Source organism: Balaenoptera ricei, chromosome 1 (genome assembly GCF_028023285.1).
Source record: "Balaenoptera ricei isolate mBalRic1 chromosome 1, mBalRic1.hap2, whole genome shotgun sequence".
Classification (NCBI taxonomy): Eukaryota; Metazoa; Chordata; class Mammalia; order Artiodactyla; family Balaenopteridae; genus Balaenoptera; species Balaenoptera ricei.
Window position 1 is genome coordinate 63,061,934 of NC_082639.1, and position 16,602 is coordinate 63,078,535.

Below are 16,602 nucleotides of genomic sequence, written 5' to 3' on the forward strand. Positions count from 1 at the left end.
CTGTTATTTACAACACAGACTTTTCATTGATAGAGTAATGAAAAACTTACAACCCTTCCCTTAGCTTTTTTATATCAGTTATTCATTTAGCTTGAGAAAACATAAGTTCTCAAGTCTTTCAACATGTCAGAGTCTCTAGGACCCTGGATACTGAGGTTACTTTGCTTCAGTGTAAACATAGTATACTGATGTGTCCCAGATTTTGTCATTTTAATTTTTGGAATTAAGGATATTCCTATTGTTCTTGGAAAAACTTCATTATGAACAGAGATTAAAATTCATGCATATTTTATGAAACACATGAATGGATCAGCTCTTTGTATATTTAGCAGAGTCAATTGCCTGTGTCATGGTGTAGTTCAAGGATTACAGGGGTCTGCTACATCATAAGGGCAAAGCAAAAACATAACCCTTAATCACATTAATAAATTCCTGTTTTTAACTTCTCAACTTTCTTAGTTTCTAGGAAAATAATATAGGATTTAGGTAAACAAGTTTAATATGAACACAATCAGTGTGATTTCATTTCTTATTCCATTTGGAATTATATTATTGGTAGAACTTTCTTTGCATTTATTATATACTGAGGAGCATTAGTAGGAAATGAGATATTTTGCTCTTTGATCATACATGTTTCTTTTCAAAATAAAAGTGATAGTCTTACTGTAAATAAGTAGTAGCTTCCTGTCCTTGCCACCTATTTTTTTCCCAACTGTTTTATAATCTCAAAATGGACAAAACTTAACACATTTTTCTTCTCTCAAGCCCTGTTATCTAGTTAAATAATGTCCAAGGGAGAAACCTGGATTTGTCTGATGCTACTTTTTATACCCACATTCAATTGTTCACCATAGCTTATCACTGTAACCTAAATATCAACTACAGTCTTTTCTTCCTTTCCATCCCTAAATTTTTGGCTTTTTTTTTTTTTTGGCGGGGCCAGTGGGGTACGGTGCTGGCTAATAACTTCATGTTTGGATTACTGAAGTAGATTGCATACTTTGTTTCCCTGATTCTACTGTCTCCCTGAATCACCCAATCTGTCTTAAATCTAACACCACAGGGACAGAACAGTGATTTACTTAAAACACAAATGTGGTCATACATTTGTTTTTCATTTTAAATTCTTTCATGTGCTTAGAATCTTGTTTTTTAAAATAACAATCATAATCATTGTTATTTTTTAAAATAACAATCCTACTCAGAATTTATTTGAAACTCCTAATTTCACAAAATTTCCTTTGTCCCCTCACTCTTTCCTCTTGCCTACCTGTGAAGTTCATTTTACCATATCCTCTCATCCACCCTTTCATCCAGCCATTTAACCATTATATAAGTTCCTGCTTTAATAATAGTACATTTGCTATACCTAATTCTCACATTAATCCTATAGTGTGAGATTTATTATTTCAAGGTAAGAATTACTTTACAGAAAGGGAAATTGAATGATATGGATCCCTGAGAAAAAATGATAATGCTTTTGCTAAGGTTATCATCAGGTGAGGGAGAGGTTGACGAGCCACACCTTCACACTATAAGCTTTCATCACACTGAGTTACTTTCATTTTAACAAAGGCACCCTTTCTTTCCTTCTCTCCATGACTCTCTGCTTGAACACTCCTTCCTTCCAACCCACTTCAGTAACCATGCATGTACAGCTCAATCAATTTTTGATCCAGTATATACAAAATGGTGTTTATTCAATATGGAGGAAACTTATATAATTTACTTTGTTCCTTTTTGCAAATACTTAAGAAGCTATTCGTGTAGGTTAATGATTCTCAACCCTTCAAGACACATTGGAGAAACTCTGAAGCATATTCCAACAGTATTGAAAAATATTGCCCTTTCCAAAGGTATCATTTTAATGTTCAGTTTTATTGTGTTGGATAAGTTTATGGGCTTGGGCTCCAGGGAGATCTAGGTCAGAATGACAGCTCTTTCATTACCAGCTAGGAAGTCATAGGTGTTAATTAAAGTCCCCAAAGTGCAATTTTCTTATGAGTGAAATGGAATGATAAAGGTATTTTCTTTTTAGTAATAAGTTACTGTGAAGATTAACTGAGATTGAGCATGAAAAAGATGATCAGAGCACAGGCTTGCCACATATTTTTCGTTTATAAGTATTATATATTTATTAAAAGTGTTATTATTGGCATTCTTTTGTTGTTGTTATCGGGTTTCCTAAAACTATGTTTTAAAAATCCTTTTGTTAAAACATAAAAAAAATGCCAGTTATAAATTGTGATAATCTTTTCAGAACAATATAAATATGCTAGGTAGACAGACATAATACTGATATCATGTAAAAACTGGTTGGATGTCTTTTAGTAATTATTTAGTCTTGCTTCTTCCTGTCATCCTGCTTTTAGGATAGCTTTTAGGTTTACAAATGATGGAAAGTCTGAGTATCTAAAAATATCTGTTTAATAATATTATATTTTTCTAGATGATAATAAAAAATTTGATAAAGAAAATTTGAAGGACACAAAAAGTAATCATTGATTAGAACACATATTCCTTGCAATATGCCCGCATTTTTTTTTCCCTTGTACTTCAAAAGTGTCAAATTGCAAAGGCTAATATAACACCTTTTATAAACCTAAAGCACTGAACAGGCATAATCCCTCTAAGCAAGGAAGAAAACTCTTTAACAATAGTGTAAATTACTTATGGACCTCCTGCTGGAACAAGATAAGTTATTAAGATTTTCTGAAATGATTGACTATTGTTTTAGCTGCTCTTTGTATTTCAACACAGGGGAGATAAACACACTTTGGATGGAAGTCCAGAGGCCTCCTCTCTTATTTGTTAATTGTATGGCATTTGGTAAGGCATTTTTTGTCTCTCTGTACCTCAGTTTCTGAGGTAAATTTTCTGAAAAATTAACAATTTTGAATGCACAATGTCTAATCTATACTGATAGTCATGCTGTGTTGTTACAGGAAGATCCTGGAACATCACAGATCTAGAGACTCTGTTCTTTACAAGTTGGGTAATTTGACATGTTACATAATCTAATAGAGCCTCATTTTTTTAATCAGAAAAATGTATATAATTGAGTTTACAGATTTGTCATGAGAAATATACATTAACCTATGTAATTAGCCTGGCAGATAGTAGGTGTTCAATAAATATTAGCTAAATTAATATTTTATAAAAGCTTGGAAAACATGCAGCCCCTAATTTTCCTCATTAATATTTAATCAAAATCCATATTCTTTTAGTTATTTATTTGAGTGTTTATTTATTCAACAATTATTTTATTAGACTTGGATTATTTGCTATGTTTTATACAAGTCTCTGGATATACTGTGATCAACAACACAGTCATGGACCCAGCCTTCATGGAGTCATGTGGGGAACAGGCAATATGCAAGTAACACACATGTTAAGTATTTAATTAGAAAGTATGATACGGTCCAGGAAGAAACAGAAATTTTTTTAAGAGTAAAGAATGAGGAGATTTTTCAGATTGAGTGTGGTTATGGAAGGTCTGTCTGAGGAAGTGTTATTTATGTTGTAATCTGACGTTTGAAAGCAAACAACCGAGGGGAAGAGTGATTGGATGCGGGGGAAGAAGGGCAGCCAGGAGAAAGGCCTTGGCATACTTTAGGAAAAGAAAACCTCTTTTGGCTAAGAGGTATGAATGAAACATAATGAAGAGTAGCAAGTTTTGAAGTTGGAAGGTTGGGCAGGGGCCAGATTATATTTGGCATCACAGAACACAAATATTTTCAAAATCAATCTAATTGCAAAAGGATATCATAGAGGATTTTAAATCAGATAAATAATGTGATTCCAATTTACATTTTTAAAAGCTTATTCCTACTGCTGACTAGATATGTATAGGAAGGGGCAAAAGTGGAAGGAGAGAAACCAGTCAAGTGATATTGCAGAGGATAAGGCCTATTGACATAAACTAGGCTTGTAGTACTGGCCATGGATGATAATAATAACAATGACAATGACAACAACAATTATAATAAAGAACCTTTACTGAGACTTTATGATGTGCCACACACCATCCTAGATATTTATTTTCCTCTGAAGTTTGTGCAGTTTATTTTTTGACTTTTTTTTTTTTTTTGAGCAGCACCAGTTTTACAACAAAGTTAAGAGACAGGTATTGAGATTATTCTTATATCACCAGCCCCCTCATATGCATAGCCTCCCCCATTATCAACATCACTAACCAGAATGGTTCATATTTTCTTTTTTAACCAAGGATGAGCTACATTAACACCTCACAATTACCCAAAGTCCATAGTTTACCTTAGGATTCACTCTTGGTGTTGTACATCCTATGGATTTGAACAAATGTATGATGACATCTATGCATCATTATGGTATGATATAAAATATTTTTACTGCCTTAAAAATCTTCTTTGCTCTGCCTATTCATCTCTCTGGACTCCTACCCTTGGAAACCACTGATCTTTTTATTGTCTCCAAAATTTTGCCTTTTCCAGAATGTCATATACTTAGAATCAGACAGTATGTAGCCTTTTCAGATTGGCTTCTTTCACTTAGTAATATGTATTTAAGTTTCCTCCGTATCTTTCCATGGCTTGATAGCTTATGTCTTTTTTAGCTCTCACTAATATTCCATTTTCTGAATGCACTACAATTTATTTATCCATTCACTTACTGAAGGACATCTTGGTTACTTCCAAGGTTTGACAGTTGTCAACAAAGTTTTGATAAACATCCACGTGCAGGTTTCTGTGGACATAAGTTTTGAACTAATTTTGGGTAAATATCAAGAAGCACAATTGCTGAATCTTATTTTATGTTAAGAGTATGTTTAGTTTTTTAAAAAACTGCCAAACAGCCCTCCAAAGTAGCTGACCCATCTTGCATTCCTACCAGCAGTGAAGGAGTGTTCTTCTTGGCTCCAAATCCTTGCTAGCATTTGGAGTTATCAGTGTTCTAGATGTCAGCCACTGTAACAGGTGTTCAGTGGTATCTTGTTGTTTCAAAGTGCATTTCTCTGGTAGCATATTATGTAGAATATCTTTTTATATGCTTATTTGCTACCTGTACATCTTCTTTGGTGAGGTGTCGGCTAAGATCTTTGGCTCATTTTTTAATCAGGTAGTTTGCTTTTTTTATTGTTAAGTTTTAAGAGTCCTTTGTGTATTTTGGATAACAGTCCTTTATCAGATGTGTCTTTTGCAAATGTTTTCTCTCATTCTGTGGCTTGCCTTTTCATTCTCTTTATAGATAGTTCCGATAGCAGAATTTTAAAAATTTAATGAAGTCCAGCTTATCAGTTATTTATTTCATTAATTGTGTCTTTGGTGTTGTATCTAAAAAGTGATTGCCATATTCAAGATCATCTTGATTTTCTCCTATGTATCCTCTAGGAGTTTTATAGTTTTGTGTTTTATATTAAAGTCCATTTTGAATTAACTTTTGTGAAGGATGTAGGTCTGTGCATGCTAAGCATTTTATGTATGAGTTATTATAACTAATATATGATGAGAAGATACAGCTTAGAGGAGTTACTACTTCCTGCAGATCATGCTACTAGTAATAGAAAAGAGTGGGCATCAGGAAGCTTTATATCACAGTCCATGGTCTTAATTATGATGCTACACTACCTCACTGTAAAACAGTGATCTGATTAAAGACAGGTTTTAATGTAGAATATATCAAACTTAGAAATGGGTTGCATTTGGGAGGTAGGAGAGAGTGAGAAATCAAAGAATCAAAGATGACTCTGATGTTTTTAAGTTAAAATTTCTGTATGTATCACTAACAAAAATTAGACAAGAACAGTTTATGAATAGCATGGTAGCTAACTAAAGTCATGGGCTTGAATAAGATTATCTATGGAAAGATGGTAGAGACAAAAAGGAGAGCCGTAAGGAAATTCAACATTATTCTGCATGATAGAGGAGGAAGAAAAAGATTTCAGGAGGAGAAGCCAGAGAGGTGGAAATAAAAATCCAGGAGTGTGTGAGAGCAGGTAAAAGAGAAAGTTGACTACAGAGTCGATTATCAGGGAGATTTTCAGGAAAATGAGGAATTAGAAATGTCTTATTTAGAAACAGAGGTGGTTGGTGATATTAAAGAACCTGTTCAGTAAGTAGAGGATTGAAGTCATACTGGAATGTGTCTTAAGTGGTTAAATGGAGTATGAAAATTTGAAGAAAATATATGTAGATAATATTGTGAATACATCAAATAAAAACAAAATATTTGTTTACAAATGCCTGTAAATAGCAAGAAATAAATTGTGAGTTATTGAAATGTAGAGAGACTAAGGGAGAAATGTGGATGTTTTGAGGCATGAGAAGGTTTGAAACAGTCTATATGGGGCACTTCAGATGATTATTACTAGTGAAATGTGAAGGATTATTGGGCAATATGCAGACTCTCTTTGAGTGTGGGGGTCATAAATTTATATTGACCTCTATCTGTATTGTATTTGATTTTCACATCAATGTTCAGCTTCATAAGGGCAGGTGTAGAGAAACTAAGTGGTGAGTATATGTAGGAATGGTGTTTTTCCAAATAATTCCTAGAAGAGAATCAGTCAGAAGAAATTAGAATATTGTAAGGAATTGATCACTTTAATAAATTGTGGGATATTAACTGAAAAAAAAAAAAACTGAAGGCAGGTGGAAGTTAATAAGAGAAAAATAACATTTGGGACAAAAAATGGAATTGGAATTGATTTAATATTTTGGAGGCATAGCAGTTTCTAATATTAATAATATCAAAAGTAAAACCAAGGTCCTGATGTAGAATGATACAAAGACTATTAAAGTTAAAAAAGTTTAGGAACTAGTAGAATAGATTGTTCCATTACTTGTCCATATGGATATACATGGAATGATAACATGAATCAAGATGGAAAAGTGCTTAAGTTTTCAGTGAATGAAGGGCAGACAATAGCAAAGTATATGAGAGGAACAAAATAAATTATTTTTATATAAACCTCTAGGGTAAGGAAGCTTTTTAAAGAAGAAAAGGGAATAATTTTCTGAAGGTGAGAATGTACAATAGGATATGCCTGATCAACCCACCAACCCTGAAGGATGAAGCTTCCCTCAAAACAAACAAACAAACAAAAACAAAATCCTGCCTCTGTTTAGGTATGCTATTGGCAAAGCAACATTCTTCTTATGTAGCCATTTTGTGTTAATAATACATATTTTTTATAATTTTTAAATTTGATATCCAATAGATTTTTTCAGAAAGTATAAACAGGGCTCTTGCTCCTAATTTCTCAGTTCCACCCCATACTTCTCAAATGTGAGGAGGAAATGGAAATGTGTGGATATTCATTAAAAGCAAAAGTAAATCAATGGAACTTCTACTTCTGGACAAGATAAAGTAACTGGGCTAGAATTAATTTACAATCCTACCTGAAAAGCCACAATTTCATATATTAAATAACATATGTCATAATATAAAATCACAGTTTTTAAGACATTGGATATTAGGCAATGAATGATTGCATTCCTTGATTGATGAGGAACAGTAGATGTTAGCTCTATAACTGCCCAGGTAAAAGAGTTTTCAGGCCACAAGACAGGGGCGGGAAATACAGATAGAGCTCAGAGGACTCCCAGAGTTGAGAAGACATTGCTGAGAGTCTGGGGAAACCAAGGTGGCTAGAGTTTGCAGGACAGAGTATGGGAGAAAAGTGAATGCACAGAGGGAAAAAAACAAAAAAACAAAAAAAACTCCAGAGAGCTGCAGAGGTTCCTCCTAGGGTATTCAACAGAGTACCAATGACTGTGTTCAAACCCGGAAAATACTTAGGGAAAGAATCACCCAAAGGATTAAAGGGAATAGTGCTCAGTGCTCACATAGGGTCTGGAATAGTGGCTGTTTCTACCAGCAACTGAACAACCTTGTAATTCTTGAAGAATTGGATAAATAACTCAGAAGAGCCTTTTCTCAGTAGATGGGAATAATTACCCTAGTGTTAACACTTCTCTGCTCCTGCCCAACAAAGCTAAAAGGCAATATTTGAAAAGACAAACCGTTTCTAAGTAACTTCACTGCATCCCAGAGCAAAGCTCAAGAATATTTATAGAAATACAAAAATATCCAGCACAGAAAAAGGTAAAATGCACAATGTGTCATATCCAATCAAAATCCCCAGGCATGCAAAGAAGTAGAAAATAGAATGGAGGATGAGGTGAAAAATTAATCATTTGAAACTTACCCAGAACTGATGTGGATGTTAGAATTAGCAACGTTGTTAAAACAGTTAATACAGCTCTATTATATCTATTCAAAAGTTAAGTGTAGAAATAAAATGTGTTAAAAAAGACACGTTGTACTTCTGAAGATAAAAGCTGCAAAGTATGAGATGAAAATTACAATGGATGAAATTAATGGTATATTAGACATTGCAGAAAGAAGAAGATTGGTAAACTTGAAGATGTAGTAATAGAAACCATATAAAAATAAATATAGAAATGAAAAATTTTACTCTAAAAAAATGGTGACCACATTTTTTTTTCAAATTCGGTAGAAACTACAAAGCTACATATACAATAAGTCCCAAACACACACACAAAATAAACTGCATCAAGACACATCATAATTAAATTACTCAAAACTGAGGATAAAGGAAAAAATCTTAAAAGCATTCAGAAAAAGAAAGATACATCATGAACAGAAGAAAAATGGCCAGGGTGAGGATACCAGCACATTTTTCATTGCAAACAAGACAAGGGAGAAAGTGCTAGAGTAACAACTTTAAAGTACTGAATGATAAAAATTATCCACACTGAATTTAAACTCTGGAAAATATCTTACAAAGCTGAAGGTGAAATAAAGACATTTTTGATATGTAGAAGCTAAGATAATTTATCACCAGCAGACAGATCTATACTACAAGAAATGTTAAAGGAAATCTTTCAAATAGAAGGAAAATGACATCAGATGGAAATGTGAATCTACACAAAAGAATGAAGAGTTTAACAGTAGTGGCAATTACATGTGTAAATATACAAGATTTTTTCTTATATAATCCTTTTTATAAGACAATGACAATTTAAAAAGATAATTACAATGCAGTATGGATTTTAAAACACATGTAGAAATATAATGTAGATAACACAAAAACTAGGAAAGGAAAAAAAGGAAGCATGCTATTCCAAGTATTCTTATACTTTATATGTAAAGAGGTATAATAACACTTAAAGGTAGATTGTGGTAAGTTAAAGATGTATGCTGTAAATCCTGAAGTAACCACTAAAGTATATTTTAAAAGAATGTAGTTAATAAGCAAAAAATAAAAAGAAATAGAATAAAATATACTCAATTTAAAAAAAGGCAAGAACAGACAAAGGTGAACCAATAACAGAAGGGACAAGTAGTAGTAGATTTAATCCTAACTATTTAAGAATAATCATATTAATGTAAATATTCTAAATACCCCAATTAAAAGGCAAAGATTGTCAGATTGCATAGAAAATAATCAACCGTATGTTGCATATGAGAAACAAACTTTAAATACACAAATGATTAAAAATGAAAGGATGAAAAAAGATAGACCATGTGTATACTAAGCAAAAAGAAAACTGGGGTGCCTATATAAGTATTAGGCAAAATAGACTTCAGACAATGCATCATGCCAAATGTGTGGTAGGCAGAATAATACCCCTCCCCCCAAATATGTACATGTCCTTATCCCAGAACAGTGAGAAAATATTACCTTATATGGCAAAAGGGACTTTGCAGGTGTGATTAGGTTAAGGGCCTTGCAATGGGGAGATTATTTTGGATTATCCAGGTGTGCCCAATCTAATCACTTAGGTTCTTACAAGAGAGAACTTTACCCGACTATAGTCAGAGGGAAATATGACAATGGAAGAATGGCAAGGGAGATGAAATGTTGCTGAGTTTGAAATGGAAGGAAAGTGACCACAAGCCAAGGAATTTGGGTTGTCTCTAGAATTTGAATACGGCAAGGAAACAGATTTCATCTAGATCCTCCAGAGAGGAACATGGCCTTGCCACCTTAATTTTTTAAGCCCACAGAGACCTGGGTCAGACTTCTAACCTACAGAACAGATAAAACATTTGTGTTGTTTTTAAGGCACTAACATTTTTGATAGTTTGTTACAGGATGTTATAGATTGAATGTCTGCATCCTCTGTACATTTATATTTTGAAATCCTAAACATCAATGTGATGGTATTAGGAGATGGGGCCTCTGGGAGGTCTTACATATGGGACCAAAGTACTTATATATGGGATTAGTTCCCTTTTAAAAGAGACTCCAGGGAGCTCTTTTCCCCCTTCTACCCTGTGAAGGCACAGTGAGAAAACTGCCATCTATGAACCAGGAAGCAAGCCCTTGCAGAATCTGCCAGCACCTTGAACTGTGGCTTTCCCAGCCTCCAGAATTGTGAGAAATAAATTTATGATGTCGATCCAGTCTATGATATTCTGTTAAAGCAGCCTGGACTGAAGAAGACACAGGAACAATGCAAAACTAACACAATGGATAAAGAAGTTCATTTAATGATACTAATTACCCACGGCACTTTTCACAGAACTAGAACAAATAATCCTAAAATTTATATGGAACTATAAAAGACCCAGAATTGCCAAAACAATCCTGAGGAAAAAGAACAAAGCTGGAGGTATAACCCTCCCAGACTTCAGACAATAGTACAAAGCTACAGTAAGCAAAACAGTATGGTATTGGCACAAAAACAGACATATGGATCAATGGAAGAGAATAGAGAGCCGAGAAATAAACCCACACACCTACAGTCAATTAATCTTTGACAAAGAGGCAGGAATATACAATGGAGAAAAAACAGTCTCTTCAGCAAGTGGTGTTGGGAAATCTGAACAGCCAATGTAAATCAATGAAGTTAGAACACACCCTCACACCATACACAAAAATAAACTCAAAATGGCTTAAAGGCTTAAATATAAGACATGGCACCATAAAACTCCTAGAAGAGAACATAGGCAAAACATTCTCTGACATAAATTGTAGCAATGTTTTCTTAGGTCAGTCTCCCAAGGGGGTAGAAATAAAAGCAAAAGTAAACAGATTGGACCTAATCAAACTTGCAAGCTTTTGCACAGCAGAGGAAACCATAAACAAAACAAAAAAAAACAACCTACAGACTGGGAGAATATATTTGCAAATGATGCAACTGACATGGACTTAATTTCCAGAATATACAAACAGCTCATACAACTCAATAACAAACAAAAAAACAACCCAATCGAAAAATAAGCAGAAGACCTAAATAGACATTTCTCCAAAAAAGACACACACATGGCAGATAGGTACATGAAAAAATGCCCAACATCACTAATTCTTAGAGAAATGTAAATCAAAACTACAGTAAGGTATAACCTCACACTGGTCAGAATGGCCATCATTAAAAAGTCCACAAATAATAAATGCTGGAGAGGATGTGGAGAAAATGGTACCCTCCTACACTGTTGGTGGGAATGTAAATTGATGCAGCCACTATGGAGAACAGTATGGATATTCCTTAAAAACTAAAAATAGAGTTGCCATATGATCCAGCAATCCCACTCCTGGGGATATATCTGAAGAAAACGCTAATTTGAAAAGATACAAGCACCCCAATATTCAAAGCAGCACTTTTACATAGCCAAGACATGGAAGCAATCTAAATGTCCATCGACAAATGGATGGATAAAGAAGATGTGGTTGTGTGTGTGTGTGTGTGTGTGTGTGTTTATATTTATATTGTGTATTGGTATTCCATTGTGTATATATAATCAGCTATAAAAAAGAATGAAATAATGCCATTTGCAGCAACATGGATGGATCCAGAGATTATCATACTAAGTGAAGTAAGTCAGAAAGAGAAACATAAAAACCATATGATATCACTTATATGTGGAACCTGAAATATGGTGCAAATGAACTTATTTACAAAACAGAAACAGACTCACAGACATAGAAAAAAACTTATGGTTACCAAAAAGGAAAGGTGATGGGAGGGATTAGGTAATTAGCAGATACAAACTACTATATATAAAATAGATAAACAACAAGGTCCTACTACATAATGCAGGGAACTATATTCAATATCCTGTAATAAACCATAATGGAAAAGAATATGAAAAAGAATATATATATGTATATATGTATAACTGAATCACTTTGCTATACACCAGAAACTAACACAACATTTTAAATCAACTGTACTTCAATAAAAAATAAAAAATAATAATAATGCTAAAGGATCAATACATCAAGAGGAATAACAATCCTACACATGGATGTACCTAATAACAGAGCTTCAAAATACATGAATCAAAAAACGGATAGAAATACAAAGAGAATTTGGCATATACAAAAATATAGCTATAGATTTCAATATTGTGCCCTTAAAAATGGATAGAACAATTAGACCAAAAATCAGTAACGATATAGAAAATTTAAAAAGCAATTTCCATAAACTGGACCTAGTTAACATTACAGAACATTCTTACCAACCACATCAGAAAACACATTCTTTTAAAATGTATGCCAATTATTTTCCAAAATAGACCATATTCTGGTCCACAAACCCCTCTCAAAGGATCTGAGTCATACAAAACATGCTATCTGACCACAGTGGACTCAAAAATCAATAAAAGGAAGATCTTTCAAATATCCCTAATACTTAGAAATTAAATAACACACTTTGAAATAGCATATGGGTCAAAGAAAAAAATCAAAAGTGTCATTAGAAAGTATTTTGAGTTGAATGAAAAATGAATACACAACATAACAGAATTTGTAAGAGGCAGCTTGGACAGTACATAGGGGGAAATTTATAGAACTAAACACAAATATTAGAAAATAAGAAGGATCTCAAATCAATGATCTCAACTTCCCTCTTAAGAAACTAAGAGAATGAGAATAAATGAGACCCAAAATAAGCAGTGAAAGTAAATAATAAAGATCAGAGCAAAATCCATTAATAGCAAACAGAAAATGAATTCAGAAAAATAATGAAATCAAAAGCTTGTTCTTTGAAAAACTCAGTAAAGCTGACAAACTTCTTGCTGGGTTAATCAGGAAAAAAAGAAAGGAAGGACACAAGTCTGTGTCAGGAGTAAGAATAGTGACATTAGTACAGAATCTACAGATATTAAAAAGGAGAAAAAGGGAAAGTTGTAAGCAATTTTATTTTGACAATTTAGAAGAAATGGATTAATTTTTTGACTGACACTAACAAAATTACTCAAACTAACAAAAGAAGGAATATGTAACCTAAATACCTCCATCTCTTTTAAATAAGTTGAATTTGTAGTTAAAAACATTGTCACTGTGCAAACTCTGTACTTAGACGTATTTGCTGGTGACTACCAACCACTTGAAAAAAATAATACCAATTCTATTCTATCTCTTCCAGAAATCAGGAGAGGAAGAAACACTTTCAACTCATTCTATAAAGTAAACATTACCCTGAAACCAATACCAGACAAAACTGTTACAAGAAAACTGCCGACCAATACTTTCTTGAACATAGATGCAAATAATCTAAACAAAATGTTATCAAATTGAATCTAATTGTATGTGAATAATACATCATGACCAAGTGAAGTTCATCCCAGAAATGCAAGATTTATTTAATATTCCAAAACAAATAAATGTAATTTATGATAATAACAATTCCATTGTGTGATTGATGCCCATCATTCTGATTCAGTCTCAAGCACATAATGACCTGCTTCAATATTTAGGAAACTGGTAAGACCAAACACTCTGCATCAACCAAAATGAAGAGTTTTCTGTAACCATTATATTTTTCCTTATCATTCTTCAAAGTTTGAGAATCATTTCAAACTAAAAAGTGAGGCAAAGTAGTTGGCCAAACACATAACTGTCTAGGGCACAGATCTATGAATGCATAAATACCTCCTTGACACTTACTAGAAATAAAGACCGATATCATTTGAAAAGTCCTTAGTCAACACTTTTTCCCAATGCTCTTGCTCTGTTTGTGAGAGACTTGAGATTAAATGAGGTTAAGTGGTTTAAACTCATTTACTCCCTGATTATAATTTTTTCCTACTTTACTTAGGGATCATTTTCCAATCAATTCACCTAAACTCCTACCTGGAACTGTATTCTCTTTGGTTCTAGAAATTTCTCTTACACTTATATGACCAAACTGCAGCTGCAATAAATCTAACTGTTCTTCCTTATCTACTATTACTATTATCAACTTTGGCATTTCAACATTCATGTTAACATAGTAGATGAGCCATTTCTGGTCCCTCAGTTTTTTGAAATATTAAATATCAGTGATCTTTTCCTCTGTTCCACCCTAAACAAGCACTCCCATGCTCATATTCCACTTTTCATCATCAAAAATAACACCTGTCAAATCTACATTTTTTTTAGTATTCTACTCTAGTTTTAATCACCACATTTTTTATTATCACACATTTACTCAAGTATTCACTCCAACATTTCTTCAATCTCCTCAGGACCTACAGTCCACTTAAAACTTTTCACTCATGTCCTCACCTCCCCGTAACCCGTTTAGAGTTCATGCTTCAGCACCACAATCACTCTCCTGTAAATCTCTTAACTTCTTCACATCTTTATTCTCCTGCCATATCCACTTGGAAACATCAAGTCTGAATTAATTCTAAGTTTAACCTGACATGTACCTCCATCTGAAATGCTCAGTGAATAACACAACCATGCTGATATGTGTCACTTAAATGTATTTTACAAAGTTACAGATGAACATTTAATATTGTACAGCATTATGCTCCATTCCCTTACCAAGTTTAACTCTCCAATGACAGAGACAACATTCTCACCCTTCTTTTGTCAGAATACCAACACCCATTTGCCTTTTCAGATAATGAGATCTTTTCTTTCATGTTTCCTCCTTTTAATTTTAATAACATTATTATGATCTCTACTTTTTCTTTCTTCCTAATTATATCATTAACGAGTAATCGTTGAGCATGCCGGCGGCCCGCGACGAGATGGCAGTTACGGTTCTGGACGCAGTGGATATGGTTATAGAAGAAGTGGCCGAGATAAATATGGCCCTCCTACCCGCACAGAATACGGACTTATTGGGGAGAATTTGTCAAGTCGGTGCAGCTGGCAAGACCTAAAGGATTATAGGCGTCAGGCGGGAGAAGTGACCTATGCAGATGCTCACAAGGGACGCAAAATTGAAGGGGTGATTGAATGTGTGTCTTACTCTGATATGAAAAGGGCTTTGGAAAAGTTAGATGGAACTGAAGTCAATGGCAGAAAAATCAGATTCGTTGAAGACAAGCCGGGTTCTAGACGACGCCGGTCCTACTCCAGGAGCCGGAGTCCCTCAAGGTCTCGCTCTCGAAGCAGACATTCTCCTAAGAGCAGATGCCGAAGCGGCAGCAGCAAAAGCAGTCATTCCAAGAGTAGATCCCTCTCCGGGTCAGGTTCCCGTTCCCGGAGCAAGAGCCGCAGCCGCAGCGCCGACAAGCGCCGCAGCAAGAGCAAAGACCAGGCCGAGGAGAAGGTCCAGAACAGCGACAGCACCGGCAAGTCCAAGAGCCGCAGCCCCAGCAGGCAGAAAAGCAAGAGCAAAAGTAGACGCCGCAGCCAGGAGAGGGGCGCGCAGGAGAAGCGGGGCAGCGTGAGCCGAAGCAGAAGCAAGGAGAAGAGCCTGCGCAAGAGCCGCAGCCGGAGCCGCAGCAAGAGCGAGAGGAGCAGAAAACGAGGCGGCAAGCGAGACAGCAAGTTGGCAAGAAAAAGAAGAAGGAAGACAACGACCGCTCCCAGCCCAGATCGCGATCCCGCTCAGGCTCGAAGAAGCGGGAACACGCCAAGTCCGAGTCTGGCCAGAGGGAAGGCCGAGCGGAGAGTAAGGATGCTGGAGCCAATCAGGAGACCCGGTCCAGGTCGAGGTCCAATTCCAAATCAAAACCAAACCTTCCCTCAGAATCACGCTCCAGATCAAAGTCTGCGTCAAAAACCCGATCCCGGTCCAAGTCTAGATCCAGGTCTGCGTCCAGATCGCCCTCCCGGTTTAGATCTAGGTCCCACTCAAGGTCCTAACTGGCTACGACCACAGCTGGAACTACCCGAGAAGTCTTTCGTACATGTTTGGTAGCCTGGTAGCCGTAGCACAAGTGATTGAAGTAGAACATATGTCACTGCTGTACATTTTTAACTCCCCTAATGGTGTGTCTACAATTGTTAAGTCTAAGCGCTTCCTCTCTGTAAAGCCTCCTGGCGTCAGGCCTTCCTGCTCGACGGAAAGCAGTCTTCTCTTTGAAAACCCCCTTTCCTCATGGCCCACAGTAGAATATCCAAAATGCCTTGGCTTTGAGGCCTGGCCTTTCCTACAGGGAGCTCAGTACCTGGATGGCTTTAAGGCTGGAATGATGACATAGGTAGGTATGGTGAGTTCAACCATTTTGCCCTTGAATTGATGCCCTTTGATGTATGCCATTTAGTGAAAGTGCTAAGTCTTAAGTTTCCTACCACTTCGGTTTCATATTTTTGGACTTAACAAAGTTGTGAATAGCACAGTCGAGGAAAATTGATACCTGCAGTAACCCATAGGAAATAAACTGTAGAGTTCCATATTCTGGTATTGTGATTATATTGTTTTATAT

General features: G+C 35.2%; 1 protein-coding gene across 1 annotated transcript; it reads left to right on the top strand.

Annotated features, from left to right (window-relative positions):
- Nucleotides 1-1,774: 1,774 nt before the first annotated feature.
- On the top strand, nt 1,775-16,061 carry LOC132360173 (serine/arginine-rich splicing factor 4-like). Its single transcript, XM_059915254.1, is given in 3 exon segments — nt 1,775-1,856; nt 14,941-15,720; nt 15,723-16,061. Coding segments are annotated over 3 exon segments (1,179 nt in total). The 3' UTR covers nt 16,040-16,061.
- Nucleotides 16,062-16,602: the final 541 nt, after the last annotated feature.